This window comes from Drosophila sulfurigaster, chromosome X (assembly GCF_023558435.1).
Source record: "Drosophila sulfurigaster albostrigata strain 15112-1811.04 chromosome X, ASM2355843v2, whole genome shotgun sequence".
NCBI classification, from domain to species: Eukaryota; Metazoa; Arthropoda; class Insecta; order Diptera; family Drosophilidae; genus Drosophila; species Drosophila sulfurigaster.
Genome location: NC_084885.1, coordinates 12492400 through 12518646, shown reverse-complemented (window position 1 = coordinate 12518646; position 26247 = coordinate 12492400). Strand labels below are relative to the sequence as shown.

The 26247-nt window shown below is 34.5% G+C and overlaps 3 protein-coding genes across 4 annotated transcripts; all 3 read right to left on the bottom strand.

Annotated features, from left to right (window-relative positions):
• Positions 1-271: 271 nt before the first annotated feature.
• On the bottom strand, positions 272-2689 carry LOC133848564 (putative mitogen-activated protein kinase kinase kinase 7-like). 2 transcript variants are annotated; one of them, XM_062284187.1, is made up of 8 exons: positions 2386-2689; positions 2163-2336; positions 1994-2093; positions 1762-1937; positions 1363-1701; positions 1124-1300; positions 933-1065; positions 276-839 (listed from the first exon to the last, which is right to left on the bottom strand). In XM_062284187.1, the coding sequence occupies exons 1-8, from the start codon at positions 2605-2607 to the stop codon at positions 685-687; spliced, it is 1476 nt and encodes a 491-aa protein (XP_062140171.1). In that variant the 5' UTR covers positions 2608-2689; the 3' UTR covers positions 276-684. The 2 variants fall into 2 exon arrangements, with proteins under 2 accessions (XP_062140172.1, XP_062140171.1); XM_062284188.1 differs by lacking the exon at positions 1994-2093 and having other exon boundaries at positions 272-839; positions 2135-2336.
• A 969-nt stretch (positions 2690-3658) lies between these two features.
• On the bottom strand, positions 3659-5542 carry LOC133848565 (mitogen-activated protein kinase kinase kinase 7-like). The gene is made up of 6 exons (XM_062284189.1): positions 5190-5542; positions 4872-5122; positions 4483-4818; positions 4257-4433; positions 4052-4193; positions 3659-3997 (listed from the first exon to the last, which is right to left on the bottom strand). The coding sequence occupies exons 2-6, from the start codon at positions 4920-4922 to the stop codon at positions 3771-3773; spliced, it is 933 nt and encodes a 310-aa protein (XP_062140173.1). The 5' UTR covers positions 4923-5122; positions 5190-5542; the 3' UTR covers positions 3659-3770.
• A 3533-nt stretch (positions 5543-9075) lies between these two features.
• LOC133849103 (transcription initiation factor TFIID subunit 6-like) lies at positions 9076-10727 on the bottom strand. The gene is made up of 3 exons (XM_062284979.1): positions 9818-10727; positions 9592-9761; positions 9076-9532 (listed from the first exon to the last, which is right to left on the bottom strand). Exons 1-3 carry the CDS (start codon positions 10661-10663, stop codon positions 9103-9105), a joined length of 1446 nt encoding a protein of 481 aa, XP_062140963.1. The 5' UTR covers positions 10664-10727; the 3' UTR covers positions 9076-9102.
• Positions 10728-26247: the final 15520 nt, after the last annotated feature.

Sequence of the window (26247 nt, the reverse complement as noted above, 5' to 3'; positions counted from 1 at the left end):
TTGCTCACTTTGCTGTTCGCTTCAGCTGCAGGCTTTCAGCTCGCCAATAAGTATGCTACACTTTTTTCTTAACTTGATCAGAGACTGAAAAATCTATTAAATGTTTGTGTGTGCAGATCACAATATTGAAAAGTCATGTTTACATTTAGATTTAAAGATTTTGTAATACATAATATATATATATATATCAAGCTGATAATGTGAGGACGTAAATCATGTTTATATATAGTATAGTACAGATAGACATTAACATAAAGTTGCGAAATTTAAAATACCATCAATTTTTATTATTACTTTTTTTTAATCATTAATATTTTGACTTTTTTTTGTTGATCATTAACAAATGAATTCATGAGCTTAACATTTTAAGCTTTATATTTTCTTTGCCTTTACGAATTATCCACTTTATAAAAGCGCTAAAAATATAACTTTTATTAAATATTCCGAAATCTAATCTTCTCATACTTAATTTAATTATTATACCCGCTACCCATAGGGTAGAAGGGTATTATAACTTTGTGCCGGCAGGAAATGTATGTAACAGGTAGAAGGAGGCATCTCCGACCCCATAAAGTATATATATTCTTGATCAGCGTCAACAGCCGAGACGATCTACGTACGTTCGCGACCCGGAGAAATGCCCATATACTACAATTTCTACGTTACAGCTTTTATTTTGTTATCTTAAAGTTTTCCGGCAGTTAGATATGAAAGCAATGAGGAAAGTTCCGTGATCGTTGGTCGATTTTCTGCATTTTGATCCCAGCACTTTTCAATTATTGGTTTGATAAGATAAGCATCGTTGCATGATTTTATATCATCAATATTCGGACGAGATCCTATAAGAGAATTTATATAAATGGGAAAAAATATAAAATCTTTCTAAAAATGTTACGAACATGTTTTTTATGGACTTTTGAGATTGGTCTTACCAGAAATAATAATTTTAGGCACGTCCGCTATTTCATAATCGTGAAATGGTTCTTTCCCAGACATTACTTCCCAAAAAATAATGCCAAAGCTAAATACTAAACTTTTCTTAAAGTCGGAATTTTTACGTGCAGCCTGAGATGACCAAATAATCGTTATTTTGTGAAATATTTAAATATTTTTTTGAACTTACATGAATTTCTGGTGCTATATAAGCAAACTGTACCATTTCTTGTTTATTAAACTTTGATAATTCTTTCGATGAGTTATACTCGAATACTTTTAATGTACGAAAAACATCGAAAAGCATTAAGGTCTGTGGTTTAATAAACCGAAGAGTAATTCCTTGGCTCCACAAATATTCCACACCCTAAAGGAAATCACAGAAATGTAGCTAAAACATTTCAAAAATAATAAATGTATTAATGATACCTTAGCACATTGCAACATCCAATTGATCTTTTCGACATAGGCTAGTTCGTTTTTCGTGCGATGTAGGAAATTATAGACTGATCCACACTCGGAGTACTCATAAAGTAAAAAGTAAATGGTGTTTTTTGGATCTTTGGAGGCGCCGTAAAATGTGCCAACATTTTCGTGCTTCATTTGCTTTAAATTGTGAGCCTTCTTCAGAAATAGCATTTCTGTTCTTCTTGAAATTTTCTCAGAGTTTGAAGTTTTATCTGAATGTATTTTCGCATTAACATCTTTCTCTTGACCTTCGGTTTTCCATATTGCTTTGTAGCTTACGCCAAAGCCACCCCTCTCAAACTATAAATAAGAAAAATTAAGTAAATCGTTTGATGGAAATTTTCATCGATCTCTCTTTACCCTTTTTCCAAATTGTATGTCGTCAAAATTAATAAACGGATGAATTTTAAGGAGTACACATAGTTCTTTCATCGAAGGTCGTTTATCTGGATCTTGATCCCAGCATTTCTTTATTATTGATTTTACGACATCAATATCCTCATGTTTCATCATTTCAATTAGATTTGGACGATCACCTGGAGCATAAGAAAATAATGAGAAATCCCGAATATTTATTATTTTTTTATTTTACCATTCATTATGTTTGCCAACGATTTTTTTCTAGACATTACTTCCCATGAAAGAAGGGCAAAGCTAAACACATCGCTTTTTGCTGTATATTTTCCATTGGTCTTTCATGTAAATAAATAAATCAATTGTGTTAAATACTTACTTCCTTTCACATATTTACTTATACTTACGCGAACCTCTGGAGCCCTTTTATCTATCCCACTGAACTCCTTATTCATGGTAGCGAATTCCTTTACTCTACCATAGTCGCATATTTTCAATATCCGAAAATTATCAAACAGTAGCAAGTTCTCTGTCTTAAGATCCTGATGAAGGATATTTTTGCCATGCAAATATTCCATACCCTACAACAATCATTAGATAAGGGGTATAAAAAAAGGGCATTTTACACACCTCGGCGCATTGCAATATCCAATCAAGGCCCGTATAGAATGTAACTTCGTTGTCTGTACGGTACAATAAATTGCAGAGCGATCCGCAGTCTGCATATTCAACGAGCATCAAAATTCTATCTTCGCGATCAATAGAAAAACCATAAAGTTTGGCAATATTCGCATGGTATAATGCTTTTAAATCGTGAATTTCTTTTTGGATGGCCTTTTGTTTTTTGTGCATCTTGAATTATTTTTACAGTAATGTCTCGGGTTTCATATTCTGCTTGCCAAGTTGCTTTGAAGACAATGCCATAGCTGCCAGTTCCAATCTATAATAAACATATGAATTTAATTGGTAACTAATTTATTATAAAAGTCTGTTTTCTCACATATTTGCCCAGTTTTAAAGCATTGTAGTTTACTATAATGGAAGCACGAGGATATTTGGGAAGAAGATTACACAATTCATTCATCGGCGGCCGATTACTTGGATCTTGGTCCCAACATTTTTGAATTATTGGCAATAAACTATCTGCATCTTTATACTCCTTCAAATAATCTATATCCGGACGTTCCCCCTGCAGTACAAAATAATTGAAAATAGCATTTAAATATTATTAACAATACATACCATTCATAATTTTATTTTGCAGAACTAATTTCTCCATGTCTTTAAATTCTTCAAATGGCTTCTTCCTGGACATTACTTCCCAGCAAATAATACCAAAAGAAAACACGTCACTCTTTTGTGTAAATTCGCCACTAGCATTCTATGTAAGTAAATATAATATACAACTTCTTCTTAATCTCGTATAAAAAAGCGCTTACACAAATTTCCGGAGCCATATAGCGAGCAATATTTTCCTGTGTCGTATTCATATATGCAAACTCTCCTACTGCAGCATCATCACATATTTTTAATGTACGATATTCATCGAACAGATATAATTTCTGTGTTTTCAAATCTTTATGAATTCTATTTATGCTATGCAAGTACTCAATACCCTAGAATAAAGTTAGAATATCATTTATATTATATGTAATAAAAAAGAGCATTTTAAATACCTTCGCGCACTGGACTAACCAATCAATCCTCTCATTGTGTGTAATTTTAAAATTCTTGTTATGCAAATATTTGTAGAGTGATCCACAATCCGCATACTCAAACAGTAACCAGATGATTCTAGCATTGACGTCATAATAAGAGACACCATATAATCTAACAATATTTTCATGATTCAGCTTTTTAACATTACGCATTTCTCTTAAGAAAGATATTGCGTTTTCCTCACGGTTGCTTTGTAATATTTTCACAGCCATTTCTTTGATTTGGCCCTTTATTAGGCAAAATGCATTGTGGACAATACCATAGCTTCCACTTCCAATCTATAAATATCAGCATTATTACAAATTGACCTCTTTGGATTGCTTATTGTTTCTTACAAATTTGCCAAGTTCAATCTCCTCAATGTTTACGTAACTGTAAGCTAAAGGATACATAGGGAGAAGTTCGCAAATCTCTTGCATAGTCGGCCGATTTTCTGGAACACGATCCCAACACTTTTCTATTATTGGCCTAACGCAATCAGAATCCTCAAAAATCATCGCATCCTCTATATTCGGACGACTTCCTAGAGTGGTGAAAACCTTAAATTTCAGATCATTTTAGGATTAATTATCCTTACCATCAATAATTTTATTTTGAATAGCCAATACATGTATATCTCCTGAGAGCATTTCGTAAAATGGCTTCTTCCTTGACATAACTTCCCAAAATATGATTCCAAAACTAAACACATCACACTTTTCCTTGTATTTTCCATTTTCCTTTTTAAGAAAAATAAAAAAGAATAAATTATTAAAAAAAAAAAAGAAATGCGTGGCACTTACGCAAACTTCTGGTGCCATGTAACAAATAGTCCCAACGAATTCTGTATTCATTGTTACAAGTTCTTTGACTTTACCAAAATCGCATATTTTCAATGTGCGATACCCATTGAAAAGTAAGAGGTTGTCTGTTTTAAGATCCCGATGAACTATGTTTTTGTTATGCAAGTAGTCTATTCCCTAAAAAGACAATGAATTAAGGAAAATAAAAGAACATTTAACACAATACCTTGGCACATTGTAGCATCCAATCAAGATTCCCGTTGAATGAAACTTCTTTTTTCTTTCCCTCTTCCGTGCGATGTAAGAAATCGTAGAGTGATCCGCAATCCGCATATTCAAACAGTAAGCAAATGTTATTCTTGGTGTTTTTAGAGACTCCATACAACGTTATGACATTGGGATGAATACATTTTTGTAGATTCTGGATTTCTCGGTGAATATCCTTTTCGAAATTAATATGCTCGGTTCGTTTATCTTCAATTATTTTCACAGCAATTTGTCTCACTTCTAATTCAGTTTTCCACAATGCTTTGTGGACAACACCATAACTACCTCTTCCAAGCTATAAAGAATTGAAGCTGAAGTAATTATTTCAGAATAACAATATTCTCTTACCTCTTTATCCGATTGTATTTCATTGAAATTTACAGTAACTAAATCGTCCATAATTTGATGTATGACTTTATGTTGATATATTGAAAAGATATCAAAAAAGAAGTTATTATTGGTGTTGATAACTGGAATTTTACCTAAGTTAATAAGAAATTTCTGTGGATACTCAGCAATGCTGTGAATCTTGATCAATCATAAAATATTTCGTTTTTATTGCGGTTTCAACACAGATTTTTGACCCCTATAATAAATATCTGCAAGATTTAGTATAATATAATTATAATTAAATACACTTAAAACAATCGTTATCTTAGCACTTACATATATTGACACGATAATCCGCAATATTTTTACTTTGTAAAGGTGCAAAAATACACTCATCGGACACTTAGCAAGTTTAGCAAAGCGTTATCGTATATACTATATATATATTTACAGAAACATATACCTAGTATTATTCGTATAAAAAGTCTTATATACATATATGTATGTTATCACAAAATTACGAAATAAAAACTCGTACCACAAAAAACAAAATTGTCGTTTAAATCGAAATCACAATTTTTAAGAAGTTGTGAAAAAAAAAGTTAATATGTAAATGCCCCCGATAAGAATAATCGCGGAACAAATTTAGTATGATACGATCCAGAGAGGGGCAACCGACAGACTGATTGGGTTTGTGAAAACATTCCAACTCACGCACTCAACAAAGAGTTCGATCGAGTGGAGTGATATCAAACCTTAACGTGAGTGTAAGACGATCGTAGCTATTTATTTAAAAAAGCAAAAGCAATAATAAGTGTGTTTATACATATCTACAATAATAAGTGTGTTTATACATACCTATGCAGGGTAGTGTCAATGACAGATGCAGCAGCGCTTGGAGTATTCGAGAGGAAAATTCTTCGCAAGATCTTCGGTCCCGTTCGGATTGGGGATGACTTTCGCATTCGGATGAACCACGAGCTGTACGAGTTGTACGACGACATGGACGTGGTCCGGCGCATCACGATACAACGTCTGCGCTGGCTCGGCCACGTTGTGCGTATGGATGAAGAATCTCCAGGTCAGAAGGTATTCGAAGCGAGAGTCGACTACGGGCGACGACGAAGGGGACGACCAAATCTTCGATGGAAGGACCAAGTAGAGCAGGACCTCAATCTTCTGGGTACTTCTAATTGGAGGAGGCGCGCGAAGAGCAGAGGCGCCTGGAGGGAGACGCTGAGGTCGGCCAAAACCCGAAATGGGTTGTAGTGCCACCTAATAATAATACATATCTATATTAAACATGTTGTGAAACATTTCGATCATATATGTATGTTCATATGTGTGAAAGTTTATTTACGTTCCCTCACGTTTCCAAGCTAACCTACCACTTATGTTAAGTGTCTTATAATAATTGCTTGGCTTAACTAGGGTTGCTAAGCATACATTAAAAATTGTTTTATTTTAATCCAAAAAGAAAAATATTACTTTCAGCTTTCATACAAATTAATCTAATAAAACATAAGTTTTAGGCCTATGAAAATATAAAACAAAAATTTAGTTAAGTAAGTTGTGTGAGAAATTAAAAAAAAAAAATTAATAACAAACAATAAACAAATAATACATATATGGAAACGTTGGCAACCCTTGTTGACTCAACATCGAGTGTGAGCGAATTTCTTAATATTCTCTCATGCTTACGCATGCCACGCATATATAATATAATTTTTATAAGATAAGATTTGCTCGAAGCATATACAATTAACACCCCAATAAATAAAACGTTCAGAGCAACCAAATCAAACTTTCATACACTCATAAATACATACTACTGTGGGCAAAAAGTAGTAAGACTTTGTTCATAATTTTAAAATTCTTTATTTATTCGGCCAAATCTATTTCGTCCCCCTAAAAGTAATCCTCCCCGGCCACAATACACTTTCGCAAACGTTTTTTCCAATCCTCGAAATATTGTAGTTGTTAAAGTAGATTTCCGGAATAGCCTTCAATGCGCGTAGCGATTCTCGTTTAATGTCTTGAATTGACTCAAAACGGTTTCCCCGGAGCGATCATTTGAGTTTTCTGAACAGCCAGAAGTTACACGGAGCTAAATCAGGCGAATACGGTGGTTGTGGAACGATATTGGTTGAATTTTTGGCAAAAAAACTCACTAAGAATCAATGCAGTATGCGACGGTGCATTATCGTGATGCAAAAACCAACAGTTGTTGATCCATAATTTTGGTCTTTTTAGACGAATTGCTTCACAAAAACGACGCATAAATAATAGTCCTTATTAATATTTTGGCCGGATGGAAGGAATTCATGGTGCGCAACACCACGAAAATCGAAAAAAACTGTCATCATGACCTTGATTTTTGAACGACTTTGACGTGCTCTTTCTTGACCCTCCTTTAAGTCTTTTTACCACTTATAAACATTTTTTTGTGACATGGTAGAATCACCGAAGGCCTTTTGCAACATTTTGGAACATTTCGGCACCAGAAATTTGATTCCGCACACAAAATTTAATGGAACTTCTTTGTTGAATAATTTCACTCATTGTAAAAATCGCCGAATGCACCTTTTCTACTTCAGAAAAAACAAGCATATATTAAACACTAATTATTTTGATGTGTTTTTGGCATAGAAGTTACTGACAGTCTTGCCAACCTAGAAACAAAATATTTCGACGGATGGATTTTCGCACGAAATATAAATTAAAAAGTCTTACTACTTTTTGCCCACAGTAGTATGTATGTATGTTCTTTCTTGGTTAAAAGTCACTCAGATGTGTACAATTTTTATACCTGATACCCATAGGGTAGAAGGGTATTATAACTTTGTGCCGGGAGGAAATTTACGTAACATAAGGATAATAAGGAGGCATCTCCGACCGTATAATATATGTATATTCTTGATCAGCGTCAACAGCCGAGACGATATAGCCATGTCCGTCCGTCCGTCTGTCCGTCTGTCCGTATGAAACACTGGATCTCAGAGACTATAAGAGATAGAGCTATAATTTTGGTATATATGTACAATTATAGCTATAGAAATTGTGATTCCTGAAAATTTGTACCGTGTATGGTATATTTTGAATATGGTACTATATAAATATACCAAATATTGGTATATTTTCAGTATTTTTGTAGTCTTTATATATATTGAAAATAATAACGCAATATTTTGCTTTTGTTCAAAATGTGTTGCGGGTATCTCACAGTCGAGCACACTCGACTTACTTGTTTTCTACTATGTTTATTCTGAGCGCGAAGAAGAAAAAAAAAAGAATAATAAAAATAATTTTACAACAATTTATTTCTTATATTTTTTAATTTTGTTTTTGTAAAAACGAAAAAAGTTGGAAAATTCCAAATTTTTCAAATTTCTCCATCCAACTCCAACACTTGATAATTTAACTAAAATAATGAGTAACTGCAAGAATAATTCGCAATTAATTAATGATAGATGATTAAATTGCAATAAGTATACTAAGATCTTAAATAAAATTAAGGGTAAAAGCTAACTAAATCAGTTAACAAATTTAAGAACATTTTTATAAATTTTGCTAATTTATTTACAATTATGAATTGATTCTGCTAAACACTTGTTTATTTACCTATTTATTATTCAAATCGTAAGCGTAATTTTGAAGCTAGTTAGTTGTGATTTTTGTTACATACTACATTACCTATGTTACTTCTTCTTTATGACTTTTGAAAATTTGGTTGCGATCAGATAAAAATTGTAGAAGTTATTGAAGAAATACTCTTGTAAGGGATAAAACGCTACTTACTACGGGTCTTAGTTGGTTTGGCTGACAATTTAATATACAAAATAAATATTTTACATTCTATGGTATATTTTTTTTGTACTATATCAATAAATTCTCCATAATTCCATTTACAATATTTTTTCTCTTCGTTTCCTATTTAATGAATATAAAAATGCAGCTAAATTTCATTAGTAGAACTATTAACGACTTTTATAATTGTGTTTAACCGTACGTATTTATGAATATTAAATTTGCACCAATGCACGCTAGAAATTTTTGAGGTTTTATACAGAAATTACTTAATTACAATTTATTTTATTCAGGTGTACTTGTTAACTATTAAATGAGAAAAAGACAAATTTCACATGAAAAAAATTAAAATAAAAAAAAATGTAGCTTTTTCAATGATGAGACGTTAAGATTTATCATATTATGTTTTATTTTTAGTTATTGAGAATAATTTTTTGGCTTTTTAATTCTGAATAGAATAGTTTTTTTCCAACACTTCTGCTCGAACTAAATCACAGACATCATCTTGCATGCGACTGAATATAACAGCCTGATATATCGATTTACCCACATATTTGTATTTCCCCTCATAATATAAGCGTTCATTGAAACCAACCTCAGGATAATCAGCCCTAGTTGCAAATTGATATTTCAAAATCGGGGCACACTCCATCGCGATGCGAAGTCTTATTTGGTTGGCAGCCATTCGACGCAAGTCACTCTTCTCCAATGATTCGTCGTGCAGAAAGGGTTCAATACGATCCGAAATAAAGGCGATTCTTGGCGTCACATACTTATAGAAGACACACTTGCCGAATTTGCTAATGCCGACAATGCAGCCATAAATTGTTGTTAACGACGACATCGGCTTCTCCAATCCATTCAAGTATATTCTGAAATTGAAGTTGTTGTATATATATTTTGTCTTTTGTATTTTATTATCATTAATTACTTGAGAACTTTCTTCTCAATAGACTGCTCATCGCTGTCAAAGTGGAGAATAAAGTTCATTGTGAGACTGGCGGCAAACTCCCTTGTAGCCCAATGATCCTCAACTGAGGGAAAAGCAGAAATCTGATTCGCCACAACACAAGACACCACTCCCGGCAAAATGAGATGCAACTGAACAAGACAGAGGGTATTAAACTTTCGTTACTTTATATATAAATAACACTCACATAGGGCTTTAGGTTGATATAGCGATTGCGCATCAAACCGTCGACCAAGCGCAACAAATGCGTCAAGATGATAAAGTTGTTTTCCTTGATATTAACCCGAATACCCTCGGAAATAAAGATGGCCAATTGGGACAGCACATGGTGTACCGCCGGATCGAGGCTCATAATCTTTAGAGCTGCGAGACGATCTTCTTCCGAGACACCCACCAGTTTCTCAGTGGTCTCTACATAGAACTTCTGTTGACCCCGCGATAGAGGATAACGACTGATGCTCTGCAGCATTACGATCTCCTCGCGGTTCAAACGCTTCCTGTCCGACTTCAATAACATTGGCTTGGGCAATTTGATAATTGGCATTGAAAGACCAACTTGGTTTCCCATTGGCAGTAGACATTCTTCCATCCACATTTTGACTATATTCCGATCTTCGATCTCCTCGCAGTCGAAATCAATGTGTAGCATATAGAGGTTGCAGCCCATCTCGATTTGAGCCTGTTGCACGTGCTCTACGGTTAGTTGTGTGGCTCGAGTGTGCCTACAATATTTGACGGCTTCCACCATCAGTTTGTTCACATTCGAGCGTAATATATCGCCAAGCATTTGCAATGCTCGCTTATTCAAAGTCGTACCCAGATAGGTCTCGGCAATGGCATTCATCGACTGATCCGACAGTGTGGCAGCGAAATTCTTTTTCGTCTCCTCTAGGGGTGGCAGTCCCTCGTAGCGTAAAATGTTGGCTAGGGTTTTTATGCATCGGTTGATACGAAACTCACGGTCGTGTTTCTTGGCATTCGACGAATCATTCCACACCGATGGGGCAAAAAAGTTTTTTAACTTTTCTTCCATGTTTTCCGCTTAATGTAAGATTAGAAACAGAGTAACAATCGCGATTAATCCCTATGAATTGGCTCAAATTGCCTTAGAAAGTTAGAAATGCTATAAAAATTAATCAATTTTTAGTTTCCCATTTATTTATGACACCTCTTTCACAAATAAACGCGTCTTCGTTTTGCAACACTGCAATTAGAAATGTGTGTGACATCGCACTGGAGATGACATTTTCTTAATATCTATCGACTGTTTTAGATATATAATATAGTGGTTGTAATAGTCGGCTGTCGATATATTACATAATCGTCTAAACGGAAATGGTGTCGGTCATAGATAATAATTACGTAATCGTTTTAGAAGAATTTTTGTACATTGGCATTTCGCGCCATTATTTCGCAGAAAATTAAACTCTAAGACCAAAAGAGAAAGGCTAGTGGTATATTAAGAAGTATGTGAGGACCTTGAAAGGCTTGATAAGATGTATGGGATGTAGCTTGGAAAAACGCCAAGTACAAATTACATCAAGTATTTAAGTTTGGATTTCAGCTCCGTTCATAGAATCCATAGAATGACACAAAAAAAAATTAAAAGGTAACTAAAAAATATGGGTAGGCGTAGGTGTTCATATGGACAGACAGGCAGTCATGTCGGCCACATGTCATGTGCAAATATGTACATATGTATAACCAGCAACTTGCACTTTTGCAGATATCGATTAATATCCAAACTTTCTCCCAGTTTTATGAACAGAATATGAAACCAAGTGTTCAACTATAGAGATATTTCTATAGCTATTAATAACAAATAAAAAAATTACACAAATTTTAACTTCACATATGTTCTATATCTGAGCGAAAAAATTTTCAATTAACTGTTAATTTTTATTTTGCTTCTTATCTATGTTCAAATCGTACGTTCGCGACCGAAAACATCATTTTATTGTAATTGCTTCGCATTAAATGCAAGCAGGTGGATGAAACTTCGCGTGTTAAGTTATTTTGGTATATATATTTTAAATATAAAAAATCGTTGGGGTTACTCTAACCAATCTTTTTTTATTGATTATCAAAGTAGCGTACGTTCGCGACCTTACCTATAAGCATATGTCGATTTTTACTAGCGTCGCATGGATTTAAAAAAAAAAAATTTTTTTTGTTTTTGTTTTTGAAAACTATGTCGTTTGCAGTGACTTATTACTTGTTAGTTATTACTTATTACTTATTACATATTTTTCTTGCTATTAATAAATTTCAGTACATATTTCATATTTAATAAAAATTTATTTTTTTGCTTTAAATGTCATTAGACACATTAAATTGAGTTAAATCCGTTTGTTTTTATGAAATATGAAGTTATTAATCAAAACAGTTGTGGTAATAATAAAAATTTAATAAATAAAACAACATGGAAAAATCGTACGTTCGCGACCGGAACTTAATTAAATTAAAAATAAATAAATGGAGATATTTTCTTGGGAGTAGACTTAATAGAAAGCTACATGATTCTATTTTAAAAGTAAAGTTATTTCTTAAAAATATTCCGTCTCAATTCGCAGAGTTTTGCATTTTACTGTATTAAGCCAAAGTCGACTTCCGTTTTGCGTACGTTCGCGTCCGCATGTTTTTTGACAATATTATGAAAATTAAAAATCGATAAGCCCCATAATTTACACTAACCAAAAAGCTAAACAAATGCTATCGAAGAGTAAAAAAAATGTTTCAGGAAACGTTTGTTTTCGATTTTATTTTTTCATTTATCTCGTACGAACGTACGTTCGCGACCCGGAGAAATGCCCATGTATTATTTATTAAACAAGTTGACTATTTATACAATTCCCATTCGACATTATTTATACATCGCCAAGGCTCAGTTCAGTTATTCATGAATCTTATTGACATTTTGCGTTGCGTCTCTTGGCCCTGTTTTATTTGGCATATTGCGGGTTTTGTGGGTTTTAAGTCTGAAGGCATCATCTTTGCGCATGCCACAAAATCTCTTCAAAGCACTATTTGCAGTGCGGTCGAGGATTGATTCAGCTTGAAATGATTTCAATTGTTTAATTACTTAAAATATTGAGACAAAGAAAAGAGAGAAAGAGAGTGAGTGAAAGTAGATTTTGTGGCAAGAAAAACACCAGCACAATGGATAATCGTAAAACATTACAGCATCTATAATTGGCATATTGAAAGCTGTGTCATAACTGGCTGTGGATGAAACTTGGATCACATGATCTTGCGTCCAGATAGAAATTGTAAAAGTTATTAAAGAAATACTTTTGTTTGGGTAAAAACGCCTAATTAGTTGCTATGGCTAATAATCTGGTATATTTTGCACTCTATGTCTATGGTATATTTTAGTATTTTGCAGTATAACAATTCGGTATATTTTAAAATTAATACCACACTGTTTTGCTTTTGTTTAAAATGGGCAACGAGCTTTCTCACTTGTTAATATTTAAATTTACCACTAAGCTGGCTAGCAATGAAAATCGTCATGAAAGCCAACTTCTAATGGAAGGTTTACTGAATATATATATCGTACATATATTATATTATATATCATGTATTTTTGGGGTAAAGCCATAGAAATGCAAGTGCGCCTCAGGACAAAGCGACGTGACCCACAAAATAGACAAAAGCCAAGCAGCCAAAATTGTATTGTATAATATGCCTCGGACAGCATTCAGCAACGGGTTTGTGTTCCTTGTAGACCGGATGCTACCACCAAGGGGCAAGGAAAGAGCTGACGTTGTTGTTGTTGTTGTTGTTGCTGTGTTGCTGACTGCTGCACTTCCGCTCCACGCTTTACACTTCAATTATCTTCAATTTTCAGCAAATGTCTCAAGAACAATAGCTCTGCTGATTGGAATTCTTTAACTCGCTGCATGTGCTGGTTGTGCTGCCCCATGCCCCATGCCCCATGCCCCATGCAGTGTGCCACAAAGTGTAACCGTACCCCACAGTATCCTGTACTCTCTGCTTGCCACACTTGTGGCCTTTGTCTTACGCCTTGGCCTTGCCTCTTCGCCCCCCTTCGCATTCGCCTCCGTCTTGTGTTGTTTTGCAGCTTTGTTTTTGGGAACCTGCTCGACTGCAAGACAGTTACAAATGCGACAACATTGTTGCTCTGCCAGCACCGTGGGGCGCCCCCAAAAAGCTCAATTGCTGCAACAGCTGTGTCGAGTGCTGCGGTGCAACAAGAGGCAAGATGTGGTGAGGTGTGGTAAGATGGTGTGGGGGGGGAAGACGTAAATCGAACCAGCGCAATGCCGTTTGCTGATGACATTCACTTTATTTGGTTTTTGCTCATTTTGTTGCAATTGTGTGCGAATTTGTTGCAATTTGATTTTCTATTACAAAATAATTTGCACAAATATTTAGTCTTCAGCAAAACACAGAAATCTCAACTCTCCCTCTCTCTATACTCTTTTTTGTTTCAAGAAATTCCCCCTCAGCATAAATTACCCCAACTCCAACTCGCAAGCATTGAATATTGTCCGTTTGCCTGATTGATGGCCGAAAAACTCGGAAAAGCAATTTACTAGCTCAATAAATTATTTAAATATTCCATTTCACTTATTTAGCTCACCGATTTGCCATTTTGCATATCATATGAATAGAGTTCACAACAACGAACATTTAATACTCTTTTTAAATGAACTGCTTTAAAGCATTCTCTAAAAAGAGCATTTTAATTTAGCGTCGATTTTTTTAGACTAGTTAATTTGTTTATTATTTTTAGCATTGTTTTGCAATTCGTGTTTAATTTGAATGACTGGCCAGCAAATTATTGTGAATGTAAACATTTTCCATTATTATTTTAGACTTGTTATTTGCGGTGCATTGTTAAGGTTAAAACAACCTACAAAACTAAAATAACAACATCCCTTGCATGTAATTGTTGTCTAATATGCATTTTACGTTGTGGCAGCTCAATAAAAATTCAATTTTCTTTAAAATTTGAACTTATTTACTTTAACTACATATATATATTTCTATTCAATTAAATCATGAAATACTTTAAAAGAAATGTGCCATTGAACATAATAAGTATTGAAGAATAAATAAATGTGTTCAGATTTCGTATACCTTAGTTAAGGAATAATTTGAAGAATAAAATTGCAGTGATATCTATAATAACTAGCTAGCTATATAGTATCTTATTTTATTTCATTTCTATTTTTTCTTCGGTTAAATTATTTAGCACAACATAATGTAGTCAATATTTTTAATGCTATAATGGGGAAAAAATAGCTCAAACTGTCGGGTTTTTATATCATTATTTACATTTATACATTTGTTCTATAATAATTTAGAATATTTTGTCGATAAGACTTGTAGTATATATTTTATTGCTTATTATTTTGAAAATATGCCATAAATGCCAAATATATATTTCATTACATTTTTTATTTTCCGGTATATTGATTTAGTATATTTTATTGATAAAATCAGTGTTATATATTGTACTGCATATAACATTGAATATAATATACCTATGTACTAAATAGCTTTTAGTATATTTAAGCATTTTTTTGTATATTAAGTTGGTATATTTTATGGACACTACCAGTATTATATATTCAACTTCATCGTATTCTTTATGCTTAAGTATATGTATATACCAAATATAGCTTTTGGTATATTTCAATATTTATGGTATATTAATTTAGTATATTTTATTGATGCAACAACTGATATATATTTGTAACTATTATTTTGAATACAGTTGTACCAAATATAGTTATTGGTATTTTTAAATAATTTCTATATATTAGTTTGGTATTTTTTAAACAATAATACAGCTTATGCACTATTTTGCTTTCATTAAAAATGACAATCGGGTAAGTTAAAATGCAGCCACTAATATTAATCCAATCATTCTTCATACTCTTAACTCAGATTTGATATATCAAGCTAATGGGAACCCTTTGAGTATTGACTTATTTTTTATTCTTTTCCACACATGCATAAGACAAGGGTTGAAAGATGTCCTGCGAACAGTTGACTTTGGGTTCACACAGCTTAAGTTTCCAGTGTGTCGTGGGCTTGATCAAATCGCATATAAACGATTTTATTGAATGTGTAGAGAGAGAGAGAGAGGAAAACAGGATACGAAAAAGGCGCAATTTACTGCGGAAAACTGTTCATTTAGCTTGTTAGCGTGGCTAAGGCTCGGCTTACGAGCAGCGACAATGCAAATCCTGTTTGTCAACGTCATTAAAATGCCAAGTCAAATGTGATTTCGTCGCTGCTGTGGGTAACCAGTGAAGCAGGCAGTCAGGCAGTCAACCAAGTGAGTCAGTCCGTCAGTCAGTCAGTTAGAGAGTCAGGCAGTGAGGCAGCCAACGAGGCAGGCAACCAACCATTCAGCCAACCAACCAACCAAACGGGCAAGCAAACAAACAAACCAAGCAATGAAATCAAACAACAGCAACATGGGTATTTGCCGGGAGGAGAACAGGAGAACAGGAGAAGCCACAGGGGAAGAGTGGGATAGGGAGAGAGAGAGAGTGTGTGTGAAAGAGAGCGACAGCGGGAGCTTGGCTAAAAGAGCGTCCAGTGGAAATTGACAAAAGCGAAACAAATCAAAAGCTCGAGAGACAATAGGCAACAACAGTAGGAGTATTGTCATTGCATATTGATTGCGAACGAACTGCAGGCAGCTAACCTTACGCCTCAACAGCTGCACTCCCCTCGGACTCCCCTTCCCCCTCCCTCCTCCGCTCTCTAGCACTCACTTTGCCATGCAACGGTCGCCCAACAAATCAAATTGATTTGGAAATCCTTTGAAGCAAAATTTGAAAACGACTGCAGCCAAAAAGCGTTGAACGTGTGGCACGAACGAACCAACGATGCCTCAACTCAACGCAACTCAACTCAACTCAGTTGAGTTCATTGTTGCTGCTGTGATTTTGGCCATTGCAATTTTCTAAGCGGCTTAAAGGTGTTCATTCCGAGTCATTGGCTGGACAACTTGCACATACCGCATCCTACATGCCACAAGCCGCACCAGCAATGGCAGTGGCAGTGGCAGTGGCAGCAAGACATCACAGCTGCCCCATGCAATTTGCAACATTTAAGGCAACACAAAATGCCACAAAACTGCCCACGACAATAGCATGAACACGAACACACACACACACACACACACACACACACACACACACACACACACTGACATACTTTTGGGTTATTCGAACTGACACAAATTTCCATTTATTCATCCAACATTCTTGCATGCATCCAACATGGCAACAACTCTTTCGTCTACGAGTGCTTATGCTATTGTCCTGTCCCATTCAAGATTCGTAAAACTCAAGCTGATTAACAATCTGCAGCTCTTTGCAATTTTGGTTTACTTCTCCCACTTTCCATCTCAACGTGAACAGATTGCTGGAATTAGAGAGAACAAAGAAAACTAAATAAAACAAATATTCAATATTCCAAAATGTAGCAAAAACAATTTCTAAAATTGAAAATATAATTATATAGAGAAACAAAGTAAAACAAATAATGAAAATTGAATATAAATAATTCAAATAATTCAAAATTCGAACTGAATTATATTTGTATATACTCATTTTTATTTATTTATGATTTGAACAAAAGTAGTGGAAATAATCAAAAATATAATTAAATTAATTACAGAAATTAAACTTAAATTGTAAATTTTATATTTGAATATACCTATCCTAACGTATTTTAATAAAAAAAAATAAATAAATAAAGAATTAATCTTTAACAATATAATTAACATAATTATAAAGCTTTAACTTTATTTTTGTATTTTATATTTATATTTAAAAAAATATAGGTATTCAGTAACAAAAACATTTACTTTTTAAAGTGTAACATAAATATTTTTATATTTTAGCATATACAAAATATTTAAAAGTGATAAATATAATAAATTTAATTACAAAATTTGATCTTACATTACATTTTAATGTAAATAATTTAATTTTTTTATATAAATAAAAAAAAACTGCTAAACTAATAGTAAAAATAATAATTTTATTATATATTTTAAATTTCTTTGTAAACTTAATTATTTTTACATACAAATATTTTTATTTTGTTCAAGTTGTATTTTAATCAAGGGCAATTTTTTCTTTTAATACCATCAAACAAATTATTTAAAACTCCATTTAACAAACTAAATGTATCTCTTTAGTTATAGTTATTAAAATATAATAAGAAATGAAACTATTATTATTTATCTTTTTTATGGCAATTCAACAAACTAAAGAGCAAAACTAATTATAACAAATTATAAATAATTTTCAAAATTCTAAAAATTGACAACTGAACAAATAAAAAGCAAGTATTTAGTGATGTTTGAGAGAAAGTTTCTTTTAACAAAATCTGTTTGATTTGTCTAAAATTTTGCTGTCAATCGAGATATTAAAATTGTACACCATTAAACAACTTATTATTTGAACTGATTCTAAATTCAATGCTGTCATTGCCTACTTCTATTTTTTGCAAATACTTCGCTATTTATGTTTTTAGAGTTAATTGGATTAAGGGTTAAGTAAGGACAAAGTTTTATTCATTACAACACGATAAAAGCGTCGTATAAGTTGGAATCATTACGCAACCACAAACTAAATATTGTTTGGCAAATGAAAGAGTTAAACAAAAAATTCCTGGAGATAGCTTATTAAACCTTTTTTGCAGCACCTCTAACCAAACTTTTTTATGAATACAATTCTATTTTATTTCACTTATTTTATGATCTGTGTTGAACCAGCAAAAAACACTCGGATTGCACATATTCACATAGAGTTAATTTCGTACATACAACTTTTTAAAAGGGGCCGAAAAAAACGCAACGCAAAAAAACCTGGCAACAGTTGCGCGATTGTTGCATGCAAAGTTCTCTTCTCTTTTTTTTTTTGTTGTTGCGGTCAAGCCAATGCCACACACACGCCTCATATTGAGGTTTAGCAATTTATGGGCACCGAGCAGCTGTTCAGCAATCAGACAATAAGCAAAAGGACACAGCAGAGCAAAGCAGAGCAAAGCAGAGCAGAGCAGAAAAGAGCAGACAAAACAATTAGAAAATGTAGCTGGACATTTGTCTAGGGTTTTATTTATTGTTCAAGCCATTAGGCCATATATGGGAGAAAATCTAATCAAGTTGCAAGCTCACTCTCTCTCTCTCTTTCTCTCTCTGTGTGACCGAGATTGTACGTGCCACATGTTGTTCTCTGTGTCACTTCGAACAATAAAATGCATTTTCAGTTTGTGTGCATTGAGTGCTTATGCTTCAATCAATGGAAATAATTCAAAATCTGAATATACTACAAAAAAAAAATATATATATCGAGCGTAAGAATTCGTCTCTCTCTTCCTCTCTCTGTCTCTTTTGTATAGTCGCATTTATTTAAATCTCAATCTCAGTGTCTCCATGGACACAAGTTAAGCCGATTAAATGCCGACAATTTGTTTGATGTTTAAGACGCACCAAAAGAATGCTCGACTATGCGCTACGTTATTCGTTCGTTCAACTAGTCAATCAATGTAAGCAACAACAACTTATTTTAAAACTTGGCTTTACATTTTATTATGCATATTCGATCAATTTCGTTGTCGCCTCTGCTGACTACAGGGTATGAAAAGAGCTTGTGTAAAGCCAAAGATAATGTCCTTATATTTCTTCTTGCTAGTAATGACAAATAAAAATATCTTTCAACACAAACTAAAGTAGATAGAATACGCTGGTTAAATAAAGAAAATAAATCTCAATGGAAGCATGATGGAATTAAAGTGTAATATAAATATTTACATTTTTTTATATTTTAACGAATTAAATAATATTAAATATTACAAATTTTAAAGTGCTTTAATATGCTAGTAATTTATAGATAATAAACTAATAAGGAAGCACAAGAATTAAAGTGCATCCATATAAAGTTCAATATAAATATTTGTATTTTTTGATTCCTCAGAATATGCTATTAGATAAAAATTTGAGAACTTATTTAAGAAATGCATTTATATGACAAATAACGGCCACTGCAATCGAGCTTAGCTGTTGGTAGAATTTTGTATAAATTGGTATATTTTGAAGTTTATGGTATATTTTGAATGTACTATAATATAGATTATCCAGAAATACTCTTTGATATTTTGTAGTATTTTTGTGGTGCATTTGTGGTATAATTTTAATGTACAATATCGATAAACCAAAAATACCGTATGGTATTTTGCTGTATTTTTGGTATATCTGTATAAAATGGTTTTATCGGAAATGAATAAAAAGTTGGTATATTTTGTACTCCATGGTATATTTTTACTTTATCAATATACCAAATATAGAATATGCCTATGCTGATTAAATAAAGATTTAATAAACCAATGAAGGAGGCATAAAAATGACACATAATATGACAAAATTGAAAGGCAAATGAAATAAAAACAAATCGATAGTCAGAAGATGCGAGAGTAATTAAAAATATGCGTAGAAAAAATGGCACTTGTGCATAATTTACAACTGCATAACCGTAGATCGTAGTTCATTTTGTATCGCAACATCTGTTTCGAATCTAGGTGCAAAATATATATGCAATCATAAATAACAATATTGATTAAGTACCTTCAACACACATACATATGTATGTAGTATATACTTGTATTGAATGCGGTAGATAGACATAAATTTCAGTAGAGCTATGAACGGGGGTTGCATCAAAAGTATGCGAAATAAATGAATTAATTTAATATGGATATTTTAATAAGTGTTGCCAATTAAATTTCGTGTCAAAGAACTGAATATTTTAAAAGAAAAACTTGTGCACTCAAAGTGGCTTCTGATGTAAAAGTCGTTGCAATTATGAAGTTACAAACTCTCTCTCTCTCTTTGGGTAGTGTTACATGTTGCATATTGTTTTTGCCTCGAAATGATTTAAGCAGCTTACGCAGCTTTTTGTCAAACATTTTGCAAAACATTGCAACACATTGAAAGCACATTGAATGGCAGCAGCACATCAATTTTATGCAACATACAAAAACTGTCGAGTCAAAGGCCACAGAGAGAAAAATGTTTTCAAAGTATGCAAACTAATTAGTGAGCATTTAAATGGTCGAAAGAGAAAGAGGGAAGAGAGATGGGGGACGGGTGAGGGCTTTTTCCAATGCAAAATGATTCAATATTATAATTATTTGTGTGCTTTACAAGACGTGTAAAACAAGCAGTGGTTGTGAGTGCTTCAGCGACTGCTGCGATTGCTCAAGTGGCAAATGGAGGTGGAAGAGAAGGGAGGAAGCTGTCGAAATTGAGTGTAAATGTCGCGGCAACTTATGCCACACACGTATACGCACTTGCTTAATATTGCGGCAAGATATGCTGGCGTAGCCGGAGCCGCAAAACCGACAACGACAACGACAAAGACAAAGACAAGGCAGTTTAGAGCAGAGCAGAGCACGACGACACGGCGGGGAGACACTCATCCTTGCCACAAGTCAGCAGCAGGCGCAGCATGAGCACACATACAAACACATACATTGATGCTGCAGGCTGCCACACACACACACACACACACACATAGAGAGAGAGATGCTGCCCCCTTCTCGCCGCCTTCGTTCTTGTACCGCTTGCCACATCTGGCGCTGTCGTGAAGGTGTCGTGTTGAACATGTTAGGTGTCTTGTCGCTTATCATGTTAAGTGGGTGCACCCACGTCTACGTGCCTCGCATGGCGACTCGTCTTCTGCCTGTCTATGGTAATTTTCATAGCAAAATATGTAAAATTTACAGACACTGAGACAGACAGTCGGACAGACGGACGGATGGATGGAGAGAAAAAGTAAAGCAACTGTAGAAATTAGCAAGTGACAAACGTAAAAGGTAAAAACGTAAAACGGCAACAACATTTGCCACTCGTCGTCGTCGTCGTCGTCGTCCTGCCACTTGGCCTACTCCTGCCAGGCTAATTTCCTTTTAAAGTGTTGCGACTCTTCGCGTTCGCACTCGCACTCGCACTTGCGCGTCTTGTTGAAGCTGCTGCCAGGACAAGCTCATTTGCACCTCATTAAATGCTGCCACTCGACCTGATGACGACGCTAAATCAGCGCCCCACACACACACATACACACACAGCATATTCTCCCCTTTTCTTCTTTTTTTTTTCTTCTTCTTTTCAACGATTGTCTGCACAAGTACGCGTAGTTACAAGAACAGAAAAAATACGAATGACTGGCGCTGTCTTAGCATCAAGGAAATCGTAGACAAGACTTCAACAGATTCGCTTCACCGGGCTCATCTTTTCGCCTAATCAAGAATGCGACGCACTTGCGGAAATATTTTATCCTTACTCGCAATTGGATTCCATTTGGCAGAGATTACTTGTGATTATCACAAAAAACAAAACTTCAAAAATATACAATATTTTAATAACTAAATTATGTTTCAATTATGTTTCGACTACATAAAAATTATCAAGAAAATTTGCATAGAAATCTTCTAGTATAAAAACATGATTACTCTTTGTCATATAATATTGGATAGAGATAGAGATAGAGATACAACAATTGACATATTTTGATAAAGTTTTCACAAATAAAAACAAACAAAATTGAAAAATCTAAATTTATTAAATCGTGTTGAGAAACTATTTATTTGGCAATGATGAACAAATTAAAAAAAAAAATAAGAAATTTGAAATAATTTATGATTTAAATCAGTCAAGACAACATAACAGAGTATTGACAGAGTGAGCTGCTGGTAATGAGTTGGCTTGGACCTTTTTGAATCGTGTTTAAAAACTTTCTTTTACAAATTGAATCAATTTGTTAATTAGGAACAGATTTAGAACAAAATTAGAAATACGTATGTAAGCTAATAATTCAGAATTTATTATGACTTATGATTTAAAACAATTAACACAAAAATGTAAAATATTACTTATAAGCATGTATTGACAGAGTAAGCTGCTGGTAATCATTTGGTTTCATTTATTTTGAATTGTAAATAGCAACTGTATTTACAAATTGCAGCTATTTGTTAATGAGGTACAACTTTTGAAGAGATTGGAAATTTTAATGTTAACAGCAACTCTGAATTTATGAGCATTAAGGTCTTAAATCAGTTAAGACAAAAATTGTGAAATATAACTCAGAAGCATACTATTGTAGTTATATTACATCAAGCCAAGCAATATAAATCATTAAACATTTTCCACGTTTTCTTTATTGATGCCACACACTGTCAGATCACAACACTAACTTCAGAGAGATACACGTGTAACCGGAGAATCCTTCCGATATAGATACTGCTATTTCCAAAACATACAGATATTCACAGCTGACAGACAGAGTGTTGACATAGTAAGCTATTGGTAATCATTTGATTATGGATTTTCTCGATCTAGTTTAGATACTATTGCAACTTGTTGTGAATGAGGAAAGAGTATTTTGTATATACGACATATTTAGATTAACAATCAGATATAATACTAGTATTTAAAATTTAGACTATTCAATTATTTATAGATTATGAGTAAAGAAAATAATTATAGCAAGTTCCTAGTAGGAACTCAAATTAGAAAAAAGCTTTTAACAAATGTGTTCAGAATAAAACCAGGACATTTCATCCGTTAAAAGAGCAAGTAGTAAAGTGGAAAAATAATTCTCATCAGAACAATGCTGCAACTTTTAACTAATGATTGCAGCAAGTAATATGGTATATAAAATAATAATTAGAAGTGGGACGCGGAGGAAAATGAATATTGTCCGTTGAGCTCGAATCGTGGCTGATTAACTGCAGATGTTGCAGTTTTCTCTCACGGTAAATTGCTGTAAATATGACATTGTTGCTATTGCAATGCTCGTTGTTGTTGTCGTTGTTGTTGTTGTTGTTGTTGCAGCTACTTATCCGCATTGGCAATTGGCGTCATTTGCCATCAGGTTGATTGACTGGCTGCTGCTGCTGCTGCTGCTGCCGTCGATGCCGCCTCCAAGCACTGATGTGGCAAGTGTAACCTGTGCGCTGCTCTGCAGTTGTTACGTTGTTGCAGCACTTCTCGCCCCTCACCACTCACCCCTCATCGACCAATTGACAGTTGCAATTAATGCGGCGTGCAGTTTTTGCTGCTGCACTTGGCAAAGATGCAACCAGCATCGAGGCAGTCGATGTCGTTGCCGTTGTCGATGCCGTTGTCGATGTCGATGTCGATGTCGATGTTGTCGCACTGCGCTGCTAATTGGCATGCATCAATGCATCGATGACGTTTATTAGCAGCACTCAGACATGCACACACACACATACTCCTCCCCTGGTAAATGTGATCCCAGCAGCTCCGGATCACGTTCTCTCTCCTCCTCCCCCTCCCCCTCCGCTGCAGTTGCAGTTTGCAGTTCGCGGTGTCACTGATGACATTATTGTGTGCGCCGTGCGGCAAATTAACTTAATTTGATTTAATGACTCTGCACAGACTCTGCAATAAGGGCTGCCAAATGGTTTTTATATCAATCGCAGTAACTGCGCTAAGTGCTGCCAACTCGCGTGCATATTCAATTGAGATGACAACTCAACTGATGCGATAGTTGAGCTCATCACGCCAATTGCAATGTGATGTGACCAGATTAAAATCGAGGATGTGCCAAAAATAAAGTTTATTGTACAAATTTTTAGTTAAAAGTATTTCAATCTAATTCAAAGAACTGCCAACTTTGTTAAACAAAATATTACATTAACTTACACACTGAAAGTAATTCATAAAGAGTATAAATAATGTGCTGCCAGAGCTACAAAACGGGCTGCCAAATGGTTTTTATATCAATCGCAGTAACTGCGCTAAGTGCTGCCAACTCACGTGCATATTCAATTGAGATGACAGCTCCACTGATGTGATAGTTGAGCTCATCACGCCAATTGCAATGTGATGTGGCCAAATGCAAATCTACTATGAGTTAAAAATAAAGCTTACTTTACAAATTTGGGTGAAAATTATTTGAATTCGATTTGCGCACAAATTATTACACTTTTTAAAAGAGATGCCAACTTTCAATAAACAAAATTTTACATTAAATAACACACTCAAAGCAATTTATAAAAAATATAAATAATATGTGCTAGAGCTCCAAAAAGGGCTGCCAAATAGTTTTTATATCTGGTCAAATCAGATGAACTCAGCTATAACACCACTGGAGTTGTCATCTCAATTGAGTTGGCAGCACTTAGTTGCACTCATCACGCCACTTACTATTCAATGTGGTGTTCCAAAGATAAAGTTTGCTTTCCAAATTGGAGTCATAAGTATTGGAATTTGTTTTGCTTACAAATTTATTACTGTATTTAAAAGAGCTGCCAACTTTCTTAAATAATGAAATATTTAGTTTATTTTTATTCAATGGAGCTGCCAACTTTCTTAAACCAAATGTAACATTAAACTAGTCAACGCAATTCATAAGAATATAAATAATGTGCTGCCAAGCTGTTGACGTGAAATATAAAAAAAAAAAAAAAAACCCAGCTCAATTGAGCTAACGTCTTAATAATGAAGTTGTAAATGTCGTTAGTCTATCAAATCTAAGAAAAAGTGCTGCCAACTTGCTGGCAAAGCAAAAAGCGAGAAAATCTCTCAATTTCTTAACGATTGAGGGTATGGCGCACAAAAACATTAAACTAAAATCACCAACAACAAAAACAATTGCAAATCTAAAAAAAACTAAAAAGAAAAAGATAAGGATAGTGATAGAGAGAAAACGTCAAGCAATAGATCAAAGTTTTGCGCAGACTGCGAAGATGCAATTCGCATTGTGCAGGCTGAGGCAAAAGGAACATCCATCAGCAAATCATTGACCATCAACGAGTTATTGTCCAGCCGACGCTTGTATCCTTTACGCCACGCTTTAAGTGTCATCCTTGTCCATAAAGCGAGCGAGAGAGAGAAAAAAACTAGAAGAAAAGGCAGAAGCAAGGCAGCCAAGTTTCAAAAGCAAATTTCCCCGAGGATGCGACGACGACGATGACGACGACGAGGGCTCCAACACGCTGTACTAGCTGAATGTTCAGATGACTCTTGCTGCCGCCTCTCAGCTTTAGCTAGCAGCACCATCAGCAGCAGCAGCAGCAGCAGCTCCATCTCCAGCGCTCAGTTGGCTGTTTGGCTGGCTATAAGCGTCATCGGAATTCCCCAAAGCCATTAAGCGAAAATGTATGCAACACCCAGCCAAAAAACGAGCGAAATAACTGAAAAATGTCAGACACAGTGCCACGGGGGCTACTCATGTTCCATCCCATCCCCATCCTCAGCCTCAGCCTCGTTCTGCTTTCAGTGCCATCTTCGTCTTGGCAACACTTCATTAGCAAAACGTTAAGAGCAAAGTCATCGAGCAAGGGCTTCGGCTGCTTTGGCTGTCTTGGCCAACAATAATTTAATTTTGCAACACTATTGGCTGCCTTGAACTAAAAAGTAATTTCATTGATTACACCGAACGCGAGACCGAGAGAGAGAGAGAGAGAGAGAGAGAGAAAGAGAGTTGCAAGCAAAGCTGTAATGGATAACAAGCTATGGAGCCAGAACAGAAATCGTGCAACGACACAAACCACTTGAGAGATGTACTGACTCTGCAGCTCAACTCAACTCAGCTA

Bases quoted from the DNA above. Each gene is read 5' to 3' on its own strand.
- LOC133848564 (XM_062284187.1), bottom strand. From the start codon at position 2,607: ATGCACAAAAAACAAAAGGCCATCCAAAAAGAAATTCACGATTTAAAA. The intron at 1,301-1,362 runs GTATCATTAATA...GATTTCCTTTAG, and splicing joins GGATGTTGCAATGTGCTAAG to GGTGTGGAATATTTGTGGAG. The intron at 1,066-1,123 runs GTAAGTTCAAAA...TGGTCATCTCAG, and splicing joins ATATAGCACCAGAAATTCAT to GCTGCACGTAAAAATTCCGA.
- LOC133849103 (XM_062284979.1), bottom strand. From the start codon at position 10,663: ATGGAAGAAAAGTTAAAAAACTTTTTTGCCCCATCGGTGTGGAATGAT. The intron at 9,762-9,817 runs GTGAGTGTTATT...TGTCTTGTTCAG, and splicing joins ATATCAACCTAAAGCCCTAT to TTGCATCTCATTTTGCCGGG. The intron at 9,533-9,591 runs GTAATTAATGAT...CTTCAATTTCAG, and splicing joins ATTGAGAAGAAAGTTCTCAA to AATATACTTGAATGGATTGG.
- LOC133848565 (XM_062284189.1), bottom strand. From the start codon at position 4,922: ATGGACGATTTAGTTACTGTAAATTTCAATGAAATACAATCGGATAAA. The intron at 4,434-4,482 runs GTATTGTGTTAA...TTGTCTTTTTAG, and splicing joins GGATGCTACAATGTGCCAAG to GGAATAGACTACTTGCATAA. The intron at 4,194-4,256 runs GTAAGTGCCACG...TTTCTTAAAAAG, and splicing joins ACATGGCACCAGAAGTTTGC to GAAAATGGAAAATACAAGGA.